General features: G+C 44.0%; 1 protein-coding gene across 1 annotated transcript; it reads left to right on the top strand.

Annotated features, from left to right (window-relative positions):
• The first annotated feature begins 15,693 nt into the window (after positions 1-15,693).
• Positions 15,694-17,070, top strand: LOC145672721 (uncharacterized). Its single transcript, XM_081741896.1, has one exon. It carries the CDS (start codon positions 15,694-15,696, stop codon positions 17,068-17,070), a length of 1,377 nt encoding a protein of 458 aa, XP_081598022.1.
• Positions 17,071-19,556: the final 2,486 nt, after the last annotated feature.

The raw sequence follows: 19,556 nt of genomic DNA, 5'->3' as shown, positions 1-19,556 counted from the left end.
ATAACCAAGTCACTTAGGTATTCCATCCCCATTGGTTTATTTAGTCGCGATCTTCGTACATACGGTTGGATTACTTGCCTCTTTGAGGCTGAGGAAACAACCGTCGAGTTATATTTAATACCTCCACGGAGGTTAAGGCACCAAATTGATATTATCTGTTGACGACCTTGCTATTTCTATTGGTTAAACGATTTCTTAAGTTACTCTCCTCTTCGGAGGGTAGCTTATACATTTGACGTCTCAGATTCACTCATCATCTGAGCTTCTACGATGGCTACGTCCAAGCCAGTCATCTCGAAGAAGAAGGCCAAAATCCCAACGAAGATAGTCAGCCGATCTCAATACCGGCCTGAGGACTTCCTTGTTCCGCTGGGGCGGCCCTCTACCTCCGGCGCTACTGTCAAGCCACGATCATCCTCGACTAACCGGTCGACGACTGACGTTCCATCCCTTGCTCCACCGCAGGACGACAATGCAATGGACATTACCCTGGTTACTACACCCAAGCGACGTCGCTCGTCCTTGGAGTCCACACTGAGCCAACAACATTTATCAGACTTTCCTATTTTACCGATGAGCAACCGATTTGAGCCTCTCTCTACTCTCACAGCTGACGAGTCTCCTGTAATAGAGCCACGGCCCAAAAGCACCAAAGAGATTAAACCACCTCCTATTTACATTTACGGCATCAAAAACACTTACAACTTTACCAAAAGCCTTTCCAAAACCCTCAGGTTCGGCATAACAAAGAACGTATCGTGATTCAGGTATCTTCTAGGGACGATTTCACAACTATAAAAAACTACTGCGAACAGATGAAAACTGAATACGCTACTGGCATTGCCAAAAGTGACCGACCCCTAAATTTTGTCGTTCACAAATTGCCCATTGATACAGACGTTGTTGACCTTCAGTCTGAACTATTCACCTTAGGCTTTAAGCCACTCACGATTCATCAAATGTCTCGTCGGGGCCCCACTGGTGAAGATAAGGTTCTCATGCCCCTTTTTCTCATCTCTCTCGAGAAAACTCCAAATATACAAGAGATCTACAAAATATCAGCATTGCTTCATTATAAAGTTACACTTCAGCCGTATCGACCGCCGAGTGTTCTGCAGTGTTATCGGTGCCAACGCCTTGGTCATTCACAAGACACTTGCAAAGCTCAACCTAAGTGTGTCAAGTGTGGGGAAAGTCATTTTACTCAAGCCTGTGCCAAACCAGATGCATCCACGCCAGCAACGTGTGCAAACTGCGGAGGGGACCATCCAGCCAATTATCGCGGTGGTCCCGTCTTTCGCTCCTACTCAGATGCTCTCAAGAAATCAACTCCTCCTAGCCGCAGCTCCGGTCCTACTGTATCAACTTTAGTGGACGCTAAGGCACCTCGCAGCGACCGTCCTCCACCACCAAATCAGGATGCTCCCTCTACGTCCAGCACACCAGATATTGCGTCTACACCATCCGTTAATGACTTTAATCTCCACTCACTTCTCACTTACATCAAAACCTTTAACTTTGGCCGTATTATCTCTCATCTCAAGAAAGGATTTACTAGACTTCTGGAAGCCACGGATCCTGCGGCTAAGGCTGCTGTCGTCATGGAGACATTCGCTGACATGATTGCTGATGGCTGCTTCTAACCAACAACTCATTCATCACACTATAACTGTTGTCACCTGGAATGCAGATGGTCTTACCGACCAGAAGCGTCTCCTAATTCGTTTTCTAGCTGAACATCAGGTAGATATCATGCTTATACAGGAAACTCACTTCACTGCCCAGATTACACACTGGAGACTGCCCAACTACCAATTATTTCGCCTCGATGGAGTTCAACGACGGAAAGGAGGATTACTGATTGCCCTGAAACGAAGTTTCAAGGCTAGACAACTCCTTTTACACCCGTTACACACACTAGAAGCTCTTGCTATAGAAGTCTTCCTCCCCGGAATTCCGCTCATATTGGTTAAGGGCTACCGTTCTCCAGCACATGACTTAGACCCAAATGATTTCGACGTCATCTCGACTTTGGGCCCCAAAATCATATTGGCAGGGGACTTCAATGCAAAACATGGGGAATGGCACTCCTGACGTTCCAACGAAAACGGACGAATATTACACCGGTATCTGCACACATCTCTATTCATCGCCTATGGGCCACCTGATCCAACTCACCATCCTAAAGCAGGTGGAGAACCGGATGTGCTGGACATAGTTCTAAGCAAAGATACCTTCTTAGCTACACGTCCTTACGTGATCTCAGCACTGGATTCAGATCATGATCCGGTCCTTTTCAAAATTTCGCATCGTCATATCTCCCGTCCTCCACCCGCTCGTATCTCCCGAACTACGAACTGGGATGTCTATAAGCAGGAATTAAATTCCTTGCTCGACATAGCTGCTCGTCCAAATTCTCCTGCGGAAATTGATCAAGCGGTCGCCCATCTCACACTTGCTCTACGTACGGCTTACTCCTTCAGCACATCAATAATTCCTGACTCGCAGTCCGATCCACACTGTGACTCTCCATCACTTCGTCTTTATATCCATTTCAAACGCTGGGCTCGAAGTACTTGGCAGCGCACCAGACATCCACTCTACAAAACGCATTGGAACACCTTAAGCCGCAAAATAAAGACCATCACTCGACGACAAACCGAGCAGTAGTGGGAGACACTTTTTCATGGGGTCATACTTAATGACAATAAAATTTGTCAGTATTCCCGCCTTTTCCAGCGCCGAGAGACTTCTCGTCACACTCAAATAGTGCAAGGTCCGCATGGAGTCATACATGATGACCAAGGGCAAGCAGACTTATTTGCTGCATCTCTAGAGCGCCACTTTACACCTAATGCGACTCCTGTCGTTCCTCACATTCAGCAGGACGTTCGGGCCACTATGCGCATGCTCCATTTTCAACCAATACTTCCTTCACCTGAGGTCATAACACCAAGGGAAGTTGAGCGTCAGATCTGTCTCATGCCCAACAACAAAGCGCCTGGAGTTGATCAAATCCGCTCGGAACTACTGAAACATGGGACACGGAAGCTACTTCTGTATCTTGCTGCTTTATTTGCAGGCATCCTTCAGGTTTGCTACTTTCCCCGTGCTTGGAAAGAAGCGAAAGTCATTCTTCTCCCTAAACCAGGTAAAAATCCGACTCTCCCAGAAAACTATAGACCAATTAGCCTGTTATCTCATGTGAGCAAACTCTTCGAATGAGTGCTTCTTGCCCGCCTTCATGAGCACATCACCACTTTTGATATACTCCCCCGCCATCAATGTAGTTTTCGTGCTAAACACAGCACAACAAGCCAATTAGTGAGGGTAGTCGACCACCTGACTACCTCTTTTAATCGACGACAATATGTTGTGGGTGTATACCTTGATATCTCGAAGGCGTTTGATAAAGTGTGGTTACCAGGCCTCATTTATAAACTTCGCTTACAAGGCTTCTCTTTACCTTATCTCAAACTCCTCACTTCATACCTCTTTCATCGCTTTTTCCATGTCTCTGTGGAACATTCCAAGTCTGCTCCCAAACCAATTCAAGCTGGCGTACCTCAAGGCGCGGTTCTTTCGCCTCTGCTTTACACCTTATACACCGCAGACTTACCCATTGTGCCATACTGTTTTCCTGCAACATACGCCGATGACACTGCTTTCTTCACGAACAGCAGCAATCTTCGTCTTTCCTACCACTACATGCAGCGGCAACTCAATGTCTTTCAACGTTGGGCTACCACCTGGCGCCTAAAAATCAACGCGGCTAAGAGCGTTGCAGTCTTATAGCAAAAGACGCAGCAGAGCCATCCATGTTTATATTATGACAACATTGAAGTTCCACACCGTCTGCATGCTAAATACTTGGGAGTTATCTTAGATCGAGGCCTTACTTTTGGTCTTCATATCAGGGACATTAAACACCGAGCCCTTCGAAAATTGTCTGCCCTCTATACTATTCTGCGTTGCAGTGCCTTAAGTCATGAAACAAGACTCCACGTCTTTAAAATGGTAATTTGGTCCACAATCACCTACGCATGTCCAGCATGGCAACATGCGGCACTCAGTCACTTGCGCACGGTCGAGAGTGTGCAAACCAGGGCAGCTCGTATCATAACAGGCCATGACCGATATACGCGTAATCGTCAACTTCTAGAGGACTTAAACATATATCCTATCCGGGACGTGTTACATCAACACCATACTCGTTGTTGGGCCAACCTCCCCTTCCACGTCAACCCCGCTATTGCAGCCATTGGCACAGCGCATACACACCGACGAACTTACAGGACGCCACGTTTGTAGCATAACTCTTTACCCACACTCTCCCCCTCACTGCGACAGTTGCAGCTGAAGGCCACATGACGTCGTCGTATCTTATGTTCTAACTCACCCCCCCCCCAAAGGTCTAATCATTTTGTTTTCTACAGCTGTCATCGAGTCAGGGACATTTGTCCGAGACTCGACACAAAACTACACTTTCAAGCTAAACTGATCTGAGCTAAATTGCATACTTCGCTGGTTTCCAGCTTTCCCATTGGAGGCATTGTTTTTCAGTGTCAAGTCCAGGCTGTGATTATTACGTATTTGTGGACGCAAGTACGGCAAGTCTCAGCAACGGGCGAGAGAGTGGGAGAGATTAAGGGTTTCACTCGAGTGGAGACTGCGTTACCGTACACGTTAGTGTGCATATTTTTGGAAGCTTAGCTTCATCATTCGTTCATTTCATCTTTTCATTTCGACACACTGTTTCACTCATTATCTTCACCGTGACTTATGGCGTCCCAACCTGTCATTGGACAACATTCTGGCTTGCCGCCTATAGCACCGGAACCTTCTTGCTCCTCCGCGAAACCGATTAGACGGAAATGCCATTCTCTGGAACGCATTTCTACCAGCCAGGGCTCTACTTCTCGTCAACGTTCTCCTGTCGCATCCACCAAGCTGCCGCCTGCTAAACGTCAGTATAAGTTAAGCGATGCAAGCTCTGAATCATCAATGATTATCGACATACAGGATGATCGCCAGTTTCCCAAACTGCCTTCTCCGAATCGACCACCACTTTATTCTTTCTTACTGCAGAATTTTGATCCCAAGTTTTCCAATCCTAAGCTTCTTTTGGTACAGATTACAAAGTATATGCCTCGGGCTAATATTACTCAGATTGTCAGAACACGGAACGGCATGATTATTAAGACGCCGGATCCCGAATTTCTCCGTACGACCAGGAACAAATTCAGTTTTGAGATCTTTGGATCTAAATCAATTATGACCAAGCTCAGTGATCAACGCACGAAACAGCCGCCGCCACCGAGCAAAACACCCACACTGTCTGTTGTGATACGAGGGGTAGATCCGAGTTACACTGACGAGGAAGTTTTTGAAGAACTAAAACTAGAAGGTCATAATGTCATTAAATGCCTCAGGATCAAAAACGACCATGGTTCGACCTACATGGTGCGGGTACTGACTAACTCTCAACAGACTATCGATGAGTTGCTAACTCGTGGCGCATATATATACAAACAACGTCATCGCGTTGAACCATCACGCACCTCTGCTCCTTTACCTCTTCGCTGCGAGCAGTGTCAAGTTTATGGCCAGCACTCTACTTCACAGTGCAAAAACCCCTTTAAATGTGGTTACTGTTCTGGACCACATCCTACACGCAGTTGTACCAATCTCAAACTACCTCCGACCTGCTCCACGTGTCAAGATCACTCTCATCCAACATACAGTTATAAATGTCGCTCCAAGCCAGCTCGAGAGCCATCGAAACCGGAGACTGAGGCACCATTACGCATTCCAGAACAAATCCAACCCCCGACCAATCCTGCTTTACAACAGCCTGTCACTGTTCATGAGTTACTGACGTTTCTAACTCTCTCGCTACAAAACATCCACCCTTTTCTACGAGATCACATCGCTCAACAAATTCAAACCGCGGCCAAGGCAATTTTCCATGCCAACATCTGTCCAACGTATTCAGGCAATAGTGTATATTATCATTTAAATGTCCTTGAAACCGAAGTCTAACCGCTATCAACTCACAATCCGTATTATTCTGCATTGCATTATGGCGCTCTCTTTCTTGTTTCTAAACATCCGCTCTTTACCACAGCATAAGCCGCCTTTTGAAGCGCTTTTACTAGAAGAACACATAAATACCTTCATCCTTAATGAGACTCATATCACCCATAGACTGCCCTGCCGCATATCTCGCTTCCAATTGTTGCGCCAAGATAGCACGATGCCAACTAGACGAGCCAATAGGGGAGTAGCGATTGGGTTTTTCGCCCTCTATTCCGTTTCGAAGCCATTCTCCAGTTCTCCCAAATCTTCCTGAATACCTTATTGCATCACTATATTATCAAGCACTGTACGCGACTGTGGCAACCATTTACGTTCGTCCGGATCATGATATTCCATTCAGCTCCTTTCAATATATCTCCAACAACATCCGTACTTACATAATCATGGCAGATGTAAATTTACATAGCTGGACAGTTACGCAGCGGGATTGTTTCCTCAATTACATTATCAGTCATACCACCGGAGTGATTTTGCCACTACCCAAACCGACTCGCCCCACGAGTCAGACTACTCCCGACATAGTCATTGTTTCGAGCAACCTATCACAACGTAGTTCTGTTAATGTTCTTGACCTCATTGGTAGTGATCATGCTCCAATCAAATTAGTTATTCAGACTCATAGCAATACCACTTCTCAAACGCCGCTGCCCCGTATTATCTACCGCTATGATAAAGCAGATTAGAATGCCTACCGATCATACCTTGAGAATCATCTTAATGATCTTTCTTCACCGACCACTGAATCCGACCTATCTCATGCTCTGGACTCTATCGTCACTGTTATGCAAAACGCCAAAGAAAAATACATCCCCAAATCAACAGTTTCAAATTTTCGACCCTCATTACCTCCTCAATACTTACCGCTGATAAAACGATCCCGACAGTTTTATAGAGATTATGCGGCAACTGGCAACCTTGACTCTCTTCAGCATCACAGACAATTGCAACGAACAGTTCACAACTATCTTAAAGCTTACAAGTTGCGATGCTGGGCCAAAACATGCAATAATCTCGGCTCTTTTTTTCATCCTACTCAGTATTGGAATACTGGTCTCAATACTCACACAACATATCCTCTCATCGACAACAATACTCCGCTTCATACTGATACAGATAAAGCCAATGCTTTCGCCAGGTATCTCCAGGACATCTTTACACCTCTCGCACCTGAATATCCCCATCGATCTCATCCAGTCGACAACCTCAATCTGGATTCGCCTCATCTGCAGGCTAATGTTCATCACACTTTACCCGAAAACAATCCTCTTACTGCACCGATCTCGATTTCTGACATAACCTCAGTAGTACCTCATAGACGTAACACAGCCCCTGGCATGGACTCTATTACATATCGACACATTAAAGAAAGTCCGTACGTAGTCTTATATCTTCTTTGTCTCATTTATACCTTTATTCTTAGAACTGGCTTTATACCTGCTGATTGGAAAACTTCAAAAACCCTAATGTTCCTAAAACCACATAAACCTGTTGCTTCTGTTAGCTCGTACCGCCCTATTCAACTAACGTCAACCTTTAGTAAAATACTGGAACGCATCATTGTTAAACGTCTTCATCCGTACCTGCCACTACACAACGTCATTCCACTCGAACAAGCTGGTTTCAGACCTTCTTTCAGCATAAATGATCAGTTGCTTCGCCTTTCCAATTCCATCTATAATCACTTTAACACAGGCAATCCATCATGTTTGGTCCTGTTTGACTTCGAAAAGGCATTCGACAAGATCTGGCATCCCACTCTCATTTATAAACTCAAACAGCTCCGATTGCCTATTGCTTACATCAGATTCATTTTTAATTTTCTCTCTTGTCGACTGGCATACGTCTGTATCAACTCCAGTTTTTCATTTCCCATTTTTCTCCATTCCGGAGTTCCCCAAGGATCGGCTTTGTCGCTGTTATTATATATTCTCTTTGTTTCCGACTTTCCACCTGTTCCAGCTACAGTTAAACTCTTCTAGTATGCCGATGAAACTGCTTTCTTTGCGACAGGGAAAACCATTCACCAACTCAATCTCGCTCTACAGGATTCTATCAATGCCTTTGTTGACTGGTGCTCTCACTGGAGACTAAAAATAAGCGCTGCAAAAACTCAAGCAATTCTCTTTCTTGCTCCGAAGCATCGTTCCCGTGTCCACATAAATCCAAGACTTCTGCACCTCATAGTGCAAGATGTATTGCTCAACCCTACTCGCAGTGTCAAATATCTTGGAGTCACTTTCGATCAGCATCTAAGCTGGACAGCACACCTAAAAGATATCTCCAAGAAGGCTTACTCTCGCCTCAATCTCCTGAAACGTCTTGCTGGAACTACTTGGGGACTCAATGCTCATACAATTCTCAACATCTACAAGGTATTTCTCCGTCCTATTCTCATGTACGGATTTACGGCTTGGATATCTGCTCTGATCCTCTACTATGAGAAATTACGCATCCTGGAACGTCATGCTTTGCGAATCGCTTTCCATATCAAATTACCAAGTCCCATTCAAGATCTTTATGACAGGCTTACGTTTCCACACATCTTGTATCATTTAGAAACACTCCGAACCAAATACATCACCCAGCGCCTGCATAGCAATCATCCACTTCTCCAGAAAACGTTTGAAGACCACACCCGAAGCATCTCCCCTACTGCTGCTCTTTTCCCGCCGCTCTCATTACTGTTTACTCTATACCGTTACACTCTACCTCCAGACCACCCTGACACCGCCTATTACGAATCATACTCTACAGACGCTCATCTACCTCACATATGACCATCATATGCACAGTAATACCTCAGGTACTAACAGGGCTCCTCTGTCTTCATTGATGCCTAGCGCCGCCCCTAGGCGAGAAGATAACCTGCATTTGTTCAACTAACAGAACCTATGTGTTGTAGTGAGTTTCGCACTTCATTTCATCTTCTCATCTCATATCATTTTACAGTTATGCTTTTCCTTCACTGAAGCTTATGTATTTCCTTTACCTCATGATTATGGTTAAAGGCCTTAATGACCATCACAATTTGAACAATAAAGTTTATGTATCAACCCATATCCCAACCACGGCTTCCTGAACAGCACAATCTATTAAAAATCTCTTCCCCTACAGAGGGCGTAACCCTCTTCGGGTGGTAGCTAGCGTCGGATAGCTGGCAAAAAACATAAATTGCATCTTCAGGTCAATATCCCTATTGGCCTTATCAGCTGTGACGTACCAGACGTCAGTACGGCTGTTTTTTGCAATCCTATCCTCTTCCTGGCTGAAGAAGCTGATAGCTTGTGTGTTTGTTCTGGCAGACTGATCTAGCCAATACCAAAGTAAACCGACGCAGACTAAAAGCGACTTCAAGCCTACCTGAGAACCTATACAAACGGGGTTCTCTTTACCTGCATTATTACCTCACCTGGTTCATTGTGAACACATATATCAGGCCGGAGTGCCTGCATCTTCATCATGGCGTCTCAACCTTTGGCTGGTCGTCATTCTAATCTGCCACCTGTTCTCCTTGCCCCCTCAACCTTTGGGAAACCAGGGTTACGGAGGGCACGATCGCTGGAGAAAAATCTAGATAGTAATTCTCGTTCAAGCTCACCTAATAAAGCTTCTAATAGTACTCCACAACCACCAGCCAAGAGACCACATAAGCTTCATGACAATCTTCCAGCAGATACTTCATCTATGTCTGTTGACGTGACTGACACTAACCAGTTTCCAACTTTGCAAGAGACACTCAAGCCTCCAATTTACTCATTTCTTTTAGAACACTACGACCCTAAGTATGAGGATCTCAAACGTCTGTTTCTGCAAATCACCAAATACATGCCACGTTCTGCTATTACTCAATTAGTTCGTACTCGAAATGGCATTATTATTAAGACTACTGATTCAGAATTCTCTCGCAAACTTTTGAATTCCTATAGCTACGAAATCTTCAGCACAAAGGCAACTCTCAAGACTCTCTCTACTTCACGTCTAAAGCAACCACCTCCACCTCGTAGATCACCTACTCTCTCCGTGGTCATTCGTGGAGTAGATCCTACGTATACTGACACAGAAGTTCAAGAGGAACTCACACAAGAAGGTCATAATATTCTTAAATGCCTGAGAATTCGCAATAACCATGGCCCGACATACATGGTGCGGGTTCTCACCAATTCTCAGCAGACCATCAATGATCTATTGGATCTAGGAGCTTATATTTACAAGAAGCGACATCGTGTAGAGCCGTCTCACACATCTAAACCTTTGCCTATTAGATGTGAGCGTTGCCAAACTTATGGCCAACATCCTACCAATCAGTGCCATAATCAACCAAAGTGCGGCTACTGTGCAGGACCGCATCTGACCCGTACATGCTCCAATATGCAACAACCCCCTCAGTGCTCTCTCTGCTCAGAAAAACATCCAACTTATAGCTATAAATGTCAGTCTAAACCGTCACCAGATCAGTCCAAACCAGAGAATGTTGTCCCATTACGTCTCCCGGAACAAGCACAACCAGCACCACCACCTTCATTGGACGCACCTGTCACCATTTCCCAATTGCTTTCTTTCGTCACCTTATCACTACAGAACATCCATCCGTTTTTGCGACCTCATATCTTACATCATATACAGTTAGCTGCCAAATATGTTTTTCATGCAAATCTCCATGCCACATACACTGGACCGTATGTTTACTTTCACTCCCGCACTCAGGAAACAGCAGTTTAATTACTTCATTATCCAATACATGTTCTTTTTCATTATGGGGCTTACATTTTTATTTCTAAATATTCGTTCTTTGCAACAGCATAAACTACTGTTTCAAGCCTTACTCCAAGAAGAACATGTTGATACATTCATTCTGAATGAAACCTGCCTTACTTCCAAACTCCATTGTCGTCTTCCTGAGTACCAGCTTATCCGCCATGACAATCCACATGTCTTACGCCGTGTCAGTGGTGGTATTGCTATTGGCTTTTCGCCTACCATTCCATATCGTCAGCATATTTCGCCTGTCCTCAACCTTCCTGAACACCTTCTCACAACTGTTTACTATAAGAATTTCTACATAACCTTAGCTACAATATACGTGCGGCCCGGCCATAACATTCCATTACCATTCTTTCAATATATATGTAACACCTTTTGTACTTATCTTATAATGGCAGATATTAATCTCCATAGCCGTTCCGAAGCACAACGAAACCGTTTTCATAACTTTATTACCGGTCATACGAGTAGAATAATACTTCCTCTACCGAAACCTACTCGCTCCGATAGTCGAACTACCCCAGACGTCGTCATACTCTCCACTAATCTCGCATCTCAGTTTACGGTCGATGTTCTAGATCTCATAGGCAGTGACCACGCTCCTATCAAGCTACAACTTCATTCCAGACCAGCTACCGTTGATCGATCCAACCCCGCTACTTGTACTAGGCTGCGTTTTGATCGAGCCGACTGGGCAAAATACAGACTATGTATACAGGAAACCGTCAATACTGATTTGCCTCCTACTTCAGGGTCTGAACTTTATTCTTGTGTAGATACTATCACAAATGCTATCACCTCTGCCACAACCCAACATATCCCTTCATCTAACTGTTCTTTCTCTCGCCCTCCCCTTCCTCCACAATATATTCCTCTCATTAAACGCTCCCGTCAGTTATACAGAGATTACTTACATACTGGCAATGTCGAGTCCCTTCATCATCATCGTCAACTTCTTCGCACAGTCCGCAATTACCTTAAGGCATACAAGTTACGCTCTTGGATCAAAACTTGTAATCAATTAGGCACTACAGCACATCCCAGTCAGTACTGGAAACGCTTTAAGACTCTTACTGGGCAGACCACTCGTACCACCTATCCTCTCATAGACCAAAATCAACCTCTACATACTGATCTCGACAAAGCCAATGCCTTTGCTAATTATCTGCAGGATATCTTTACTCCTCTCCCGTCTACAAACCCACATCGCCCACACCCAGCTGATCATCTGAACCTAAGCTCACCTAATCTTCAACCCCATATAGATCACACACTTCCTGACACTTCTTTAACAGCACCAATCACAGTTCCAGACATCACCTCCGTTTTCGCAAACAAACGCAACACTGCTCCTGGACTGGACAGAATTACATATCGCCAGATCAAAGAGAGTCCGTTCTCCCTTCTATACCTTTTGTCGGCCATCTATACCTTCATCCTACGTACTGGTTACTTTCCCGCTCAATGGAAAACCTCCAAGACGCTCATGTTTTTGAAACCACAGAAACCTCCCGCCGACACCAAGTCATACCGTCCAATCCAACTCACATCTGCATTTAGTAAAATACACGAACGCATCATAGTTAAACGCTTACATATCTTTCTATCTAGAAACATACTTCCCTTTGAACATGCTGGCTTTCGTCCATATTATAGTATCAACGATCAACTTCTCAGGCTCAGTAATTACATTACCAATCACTACAATACTTCACGCCCTTCCTGTTTAGTTCTCTTTGATCTCGAAAAGGCATTCGATAAGGTATGGCATCCTACACTGATCTACAAACTCGATAAGTTTAAATTTCCCATATCTTACATCCGATTCATCTTCAACTTTATTACCTGTCGCCTGGCTTACGTTTGCATTGACTCCACCTTGCCTTTTCCTATATTCATCCAGTCTGGTGTTCCTCAGGGCTCTGCACTCTCTCCCCTTCTTTATATTCTGTTTGTCGCTGATTTTCCCCCTCTTCCAACAAATGTCCACTTGTTCCAGTACGCCGACGATACTGCCCTACTAGCCACATATAAAACTGTTCATCAGCTCAATATCTATATGCAACAAACCATCGATACATTCGTCACTTGGTGTCATCACTGGCGCTTGAAAATTAATGCGTCTAAAACACAAACCATAGTCTTCCTTCCACCTCACGCTCGCTCCCGTATCCAGCGCAACCCAACTCTTCTCCATCTTTCAGTTGACGACACACCCTTAGTACCTACAAAAACAGTTAAATATCTTGGAATTACATTTGATTATCACCTCACCTGGAAGCCTCACTTAAAAGACATTACTAATAAAGCGTATATTCGCCTCAACTTACTGAAAAGTCTGACAGGTACTACTTGGGGACTTAACGCCGACACGCTTCTGAAAACGTTTTCCTTCGTCCAATCCTCACATTTGGTTTCACTGCCTGGCTGTCTGCTTCCTCTCAGTATTACGAAAAACTCAAAGTTCTTGAACGCCATGCCTTGCAAATTGCCTATCGAGTTAAGCTTCCCAGTCCCACCCGAGAACTCTATGAGCGACTCAGTTTTCCCCACATCTTATACCATCTTGAAGACCTTCGCACCAAATATATCTGCCGCCGCCTTGCGCTCAATCAACCCCTTCTCCAGGATACTTTTGAAGCACATGCTCGCAGTCCCCCTCCATTGCTTACAGCGGCTATTCCTACTCCTCTCGCTATGCTGTTCACTCTTTATCGCTTTACTCTTCCTCCAGACCACCCAGATTTTGCTTACTACCAGCGATATTGCTCCGATGAAATTCTTCCTTACATTTGGCCATCACATGCACAGTGACACCTATTGTATCTAACAGGGCTCCCACTTTCTCTCATCAATGCCTAGTGTCGCCCCTAGGCGAGAAGCTAACCTGCATCTGTCTATCTAACACTTACCCCTGTGATGTGATGTGAAAGTGCACTTCATTCTCATCCCTTAAATTCTACCCTTCCTCATGATTATGATCAAAAGATCATAATGACCAATGATGTAATATACTTAATAAAGCCGATGGTAAATGTAAATATGTATAAACCCCTAAGCTCCCAACAACAAATGTTTACAACCCATTCATGTTCAGCTCACAACTCTTCCCCTACAGAGGGCGTAACCCTCTTCGGGTAGTTGCTCACCGATGGTGGGCCGGTAAAAACTTTAAAAAAAAACATAAATTGCATACTTTCGGTCGCAAGCAATTTTCTGCTAGCGACAACCGCAATAGCGTGGCTATTGTGCTTTTTGGAAACCTTCCTTTTCCATATCCCGGAGACTTTTCTGCGTCATTCCTACGAGCTTTGCTCTCCAGACTGATCAAGCCAAGGGTGTGCAGAGCTACGGGTCTGTCCGGAAACTTCCTCCTACCTTGGTGGCTATCCAAACGGGTCACCTCACCTTCAACATCTCTCATCACATCATTGGACACTGGTTTGGTGCTTTAAGTTCGGGCTTCGGCCCACATGTTGATCTCCCTGGCGGATCCTCTTCCGATCACTGGGGCTTCGATGGATGGTCGTCACGGAGGATTACCCCCAGTCTTTCTCGCTCCACCGGCACATGCCACAAAGGTGGAAAAGCGGAAGGAGGGCGGCAGACATCGTAGAGCCTCAGAGCGCTCCAATGACTCCACCGTCTCGAACGCCTCCAGCCGATCACGATCGCCCATTCGCACGGAGAACTACGCTGACCGTGTCAGAAATTCACCGCCAGCAAAGAGATTGCATGTAACTGAACCATCACCGTCAACAGCTAACGCCATGGACCTGGGAACTGCGAATATATCTTCAGAATCATCTCTGAGCACTCCCTCAACCTCCGATCATCAGCTTCATTCATTCTTACTCCAAAAGTTTGACCCAAAATTCGAAAATGTCAAGTTTGTAGTTCTTCAATTACGCAAATATCTTCCAAGCATCAATCTCATTAGAGTCGCTAAAACCCTAACGGAATTATACTGCAATCGCATGATCCAAAATTTGCCATCACTGTCCGTAATAAGGCCTGCTCTGAAATTTTCGATACGAACGCCACCATAGAAACTCTTAGTTCATCTCGGCGCAAACAACCTCCACCACCTAAGAAACCTCCTCTGCTTTCTATGGTTATAAGGGTTGTCGATCCGTCGTACACCGACGACGAAATTTCAGAAGAGTTAAGGGCAGAGGGTCTTACCATCACAAAATCCCTTAGCATTCGCAACGATCAAGGACCCACATATATGGTGCGGATCCTCAGTGCCTCTCAAGAGACCATAGATATCTTACTTGCTAATGGAGCTTACATCTATAAACAACGACATCGTGTGGAACCCTCTCGGTCCTCACCCCCGTTACCCATTCGTTGTGAGAAGTGCCAAGAATATAACCAACATACTCTGCCAATTGCCGTAATACTGTCGTATGTGGCTACTGTACTGGCACACATCCTACTCGCTCATGTACGAATCTAACTCAGCCACCTCGGTGCGCTACTTGCAACGAACAACATCCCACTTACAGCTACAAATGCAAGGGTAAACTTGCGCCAGAAACATCCCATCCAGAACTAGTAGCCCCACTGCGAACACATGATTCATCCACCAATACCGACTTTCCCATAGAATCGACCCCCTCACTATTGATAAACTTCTAGCTTTTACAACTCTAGCATTACAAAACATTCATCCATTTATCCGTCCACATATCTTACAGCAAATTACTCATGCTGCCCGCATCATCTTCCACGCCTCCTTCAATGCGACCTATTCAAACACTGATGTCTATTTTCATACCACAAATCTTTCGTCCAACCAATAACTACTTCCACATACTACCCCTTATCATGGGTATTGTCTTTCTGTTCCTGAACATTCGATCATTATCCAAACACAAACTGCTCTTTGACACGCTCCTGTTGGAAGAAAATGTGAATGCCTTCCTTCTCAACGAAACTTTTTTAAAACCTACTGATACCATCCGCTTTCCCCGTTACAATATCCTTCGCTGTGATAGCCAGATTCTTGCTCAACGAGCTAACGGCGGAGCAGCCATTGGCTTCTACCATACTTTGCCCTTTCGGCGCCATACCTGTCCGCTTCCCAACCTTCCAGAACATGTTATCACAACTTTGTATTTCCCAAATATCGCAATCACTCTCATCACATTTTATATCAGACCTGGACATCAGATCCCTCTTACTTTTTTTCAACACATCTCAAATACTTATAAACATTATCTCATCATGGCAGACATTAATTTCCATAGTCGCACAGATAATGAACGTACTATGTTCTTACAGTTTCTTACATCGCATACAACAGGAAATTTTCATGATCTACAAAAACCGTCTCGTCCTGTCTCTCAGACAACGCCTGACGTGGTCATTTTTTCAAACTCTATAACTTCCCACTGCACAGTCGAAGTTCTCGATCTAATTGGCAGAGATCACGCACCTCTCAAACTTACTTATCAAAACACGCACGCCCCTCAAATTGCCAACACACCACTTCCTCGATTAACACTTCGTTACGACAAAGCCGACTGGAACAAATATCGTGATCATATTTCCCAATCTCTTGCTAATCAAAACCCACCAGCTACGGAAGAGCAGTTGTACGAGAGCATTACTACAATCAGTTCTATCATTTCTCATGCATCAGAACTCTATATTCCCTGTTCAGCTTCTATTCCATACAAACCACAACTACCACCTCAATACTTAACTATGATTCGCCGCTCTCGGCAGCTCTATCGCGAATATGTGCGTACACGTAACCCAGAAACCCTTCATCACCATCATCAACTGCAACGCACTGTACGAAATTATCTCAAGGCATATAAACTGAGAAACTGGGTGAAAACTTGTAACAACCTCAATGACACTAGTCACCCTTCCAAATTCTGGAAACGGTTTAACGCTCTGTGCGGTAAATACACTAAACCTCACTATCCTCTACTCCATAATGACACACCACTTCAGAGTGATCAGGAAAAAGCCAACGCCTTTGCAGACTACTTGAAGGAAATTTTCACACCCACACCGCTTTCCGACATCCCCGCTCAGCATCCTGTTTCCCACCTACCTCTGAACTCTCCTCAGTTACAGCCCAATATATCACATACGCTTCCAATCATCCACTTAAAACACCCATTTCCACAGCTGAAATCATTACTGTTGTTAATCGCAAACGAAACTCTGCTCCAGGTTTTGACAATATAACCTACCGACACATTAAGGAAAGTCCTCCTATACTCCTGACACTTCTTGCCCTCATTTATACTTTTATTCTCCGTACCAGATTCTTTCCAATGGACTGGAAAACCTCTAAAACACTCATGTTCTTGAAGCCAAACAAGCCACCCACTGCCACATCTTCCTATAGACCTATTCAACTGACATCTACTTTTAGCAAATTTCTAGAACGCATTATCGTTAAAAGATTGCACCCGTACCTAGAATCAAAAAATATCCTTCCTATTCGCCAAGCAGGTTTTCGCCCATCTTACTCTATCAATGATCAACTCCTTCGCCTCACCAGTCTCATCACAAATCATTATAACTCCGTTAAACCATCCTACCTACTTCTGTTCGACCTTGAAAAAGCCTTTGATAAAGACTGGCATCTGGCACTTCTTCATAAGCTTCTACATTTCAAGTTTCCCATTACTTATATTCGCTTCATCTATCACTTTCTTGTATGTCGTCTCTCCTACGTCAGCATCAATAATCAACTTTCTCATCCTATCTTCCTTCTCTAAGGAGTACCCCAAGGTTCTGCTCTTTCACCGTTGTTATATATCATCTTTGTGGCCGATTTCCCCGTACTTCCTCCTGATGTATGTTTATTTCAATATGCAGATGACACTGCTTTTTTGGCCTTAGGAAATACTATCCACCAGATCAATCACGCTCTCCAGGAAGCCATTAATCGGTTCACTAGTTGGTGTCGGAAGTGGAGTCTTACAATAAATGCCGCAAAAACACAGGCCATTACTTTCATACCACCCCGAAAACGCTCTAGGGTTCACCGCAACCCGTCACTGCTCTTCCTCACAGTTAATGACACTCCAATTGTTCCAACTCGAACCGTTACCTATTTGGGCATTCTTTACGATTGACACCTCACATGGAAACCTCACCTGAAGAAAGTAGCTGCCAAAGCTTATCAGCGCCTGAACCTCCTAAAGCGCCTAACTGGCACTACCTGGGGCCTACAAGCTAAAACAGTTCTTAACACATACAAAGCCTTCATGCGCCCAGTCCTTACCTACGGGTTTACCGCCTGGGTTTCCGCTCTTCCTACATACTACGAAAAGTTACGTGTCCTTGAGCGTCATGCATTCCGCATCGCACACCGTATCCAGTTACCCAGTCCAACCTGCGACTTATATAATCTCATAACATTCCCCGACATCACGTTTCATCTCGAATCCCTTCGTCAGAAGTTCATCACAGTCCGATATATTTCTCACCAGCCATTACTCCTCGATACAATGCACTATCATGCTCTTCATCCTGTTCGTCCTCGCTATGCCTACTCCCCATTCAGTCTGCTATTCACTCTCTACTGCTATACACTGCCACCTGAGCACCCAGATTTACTGTTACTCGACGACTATCAAATTCATGCCCATCTACCTCACTTATTTCCATCATTTTCAGCACAGTAAGTCCTTCTGTCTCTAACAGGGCTCTCTATGTCCTCATCAGCCTAGAGCAGCCCCTAGGCAGAAGATAACTTCATCTGTCTTGCTAACATCTCCTGTGTTGTCCTGTGTATCGCACCTCACTCCATCACTCACCTTCATTATATTCTAAACCATAGCTGAACATATACTAATCTCTACACCATCAATATTTTATATTTATATTTCGAAATTCGTTTTATGTGTATGCAAGTATCTATATTTCTCCATGTTACTTTCGATATATTTATATTTCTTTATTTATCTATTTTTTGTTGTTACTTTCTTCATATTTTCATCTCTTTATTTAGGTTCCTTTCATTCTTAACGTAACAACTCATCATTTACTTAATATATAAATGTTCACCTTACCACAATTTTATGATTATGATCGCAAAGATCATAATGTCCAGGTTTGTGATAATAAATAAATAAATAAATAAATAATAATAAATATACAAAAATCACTTAGCCCATCAACCTGCTAATCCTTAAGCCCTATCCCATAAACTTCCCCACCTAGAAGAGGGTGTAGCCCTCTAAGAGGATGCTAGCCTCTGGCTAGCAAAAAAAAAAAAAAACATAAATTGCAATCTCCCTTGTGTTGTCCTGTGTTTGCACCTCATCTCATCTTTCACGCTCATCCTTTTATCACGATTTAACATAATAACATAATATCATTGAAGCTTATGTACGTCCTTTCTCTGCCATCATATGCATTTGTCACCCATGATCTATGCCTGCATTTCCATACAGATATCTTAATATTTTTCCATTTTCTATTATTATCTATATGTATCTGTGTTCCTATCATTCATTTTTTTGTTTATCATTTTGTATTATGTAATTTCTATGTGTTTGTTAAGTTACATATTTGTGTAGTTTTCCTCTTCACATCCTAATGATTATGATCGCAAAGATCATAATGGCTTACACGATGCTATAAGAATGTTAATGAAGTAAATAAATAAATAATTTACCTTCACTTAGACCAGCCACCCTTAAGCCAATCCTACTTCT

Source organism: Thermobia domestica, chromosome 16 (assembly GCF_964235325.1).
Source record: "Thermobia domestica chromosome 16, izTheDome1.hap1.1, whole genome shotgun sequence".
In the NCBI taxonomy this organism is placed as follows: Eukaryota; Metazoa; Arthropoda; class Insecta; order Zygentoma; family Lepismatidae; genus Thermobia; species Thermobia domestica.
Note: the sequence above shows the minus strand (reverse complement) of the source record. Positions and strands in the feature narration are given on the sequence as shown.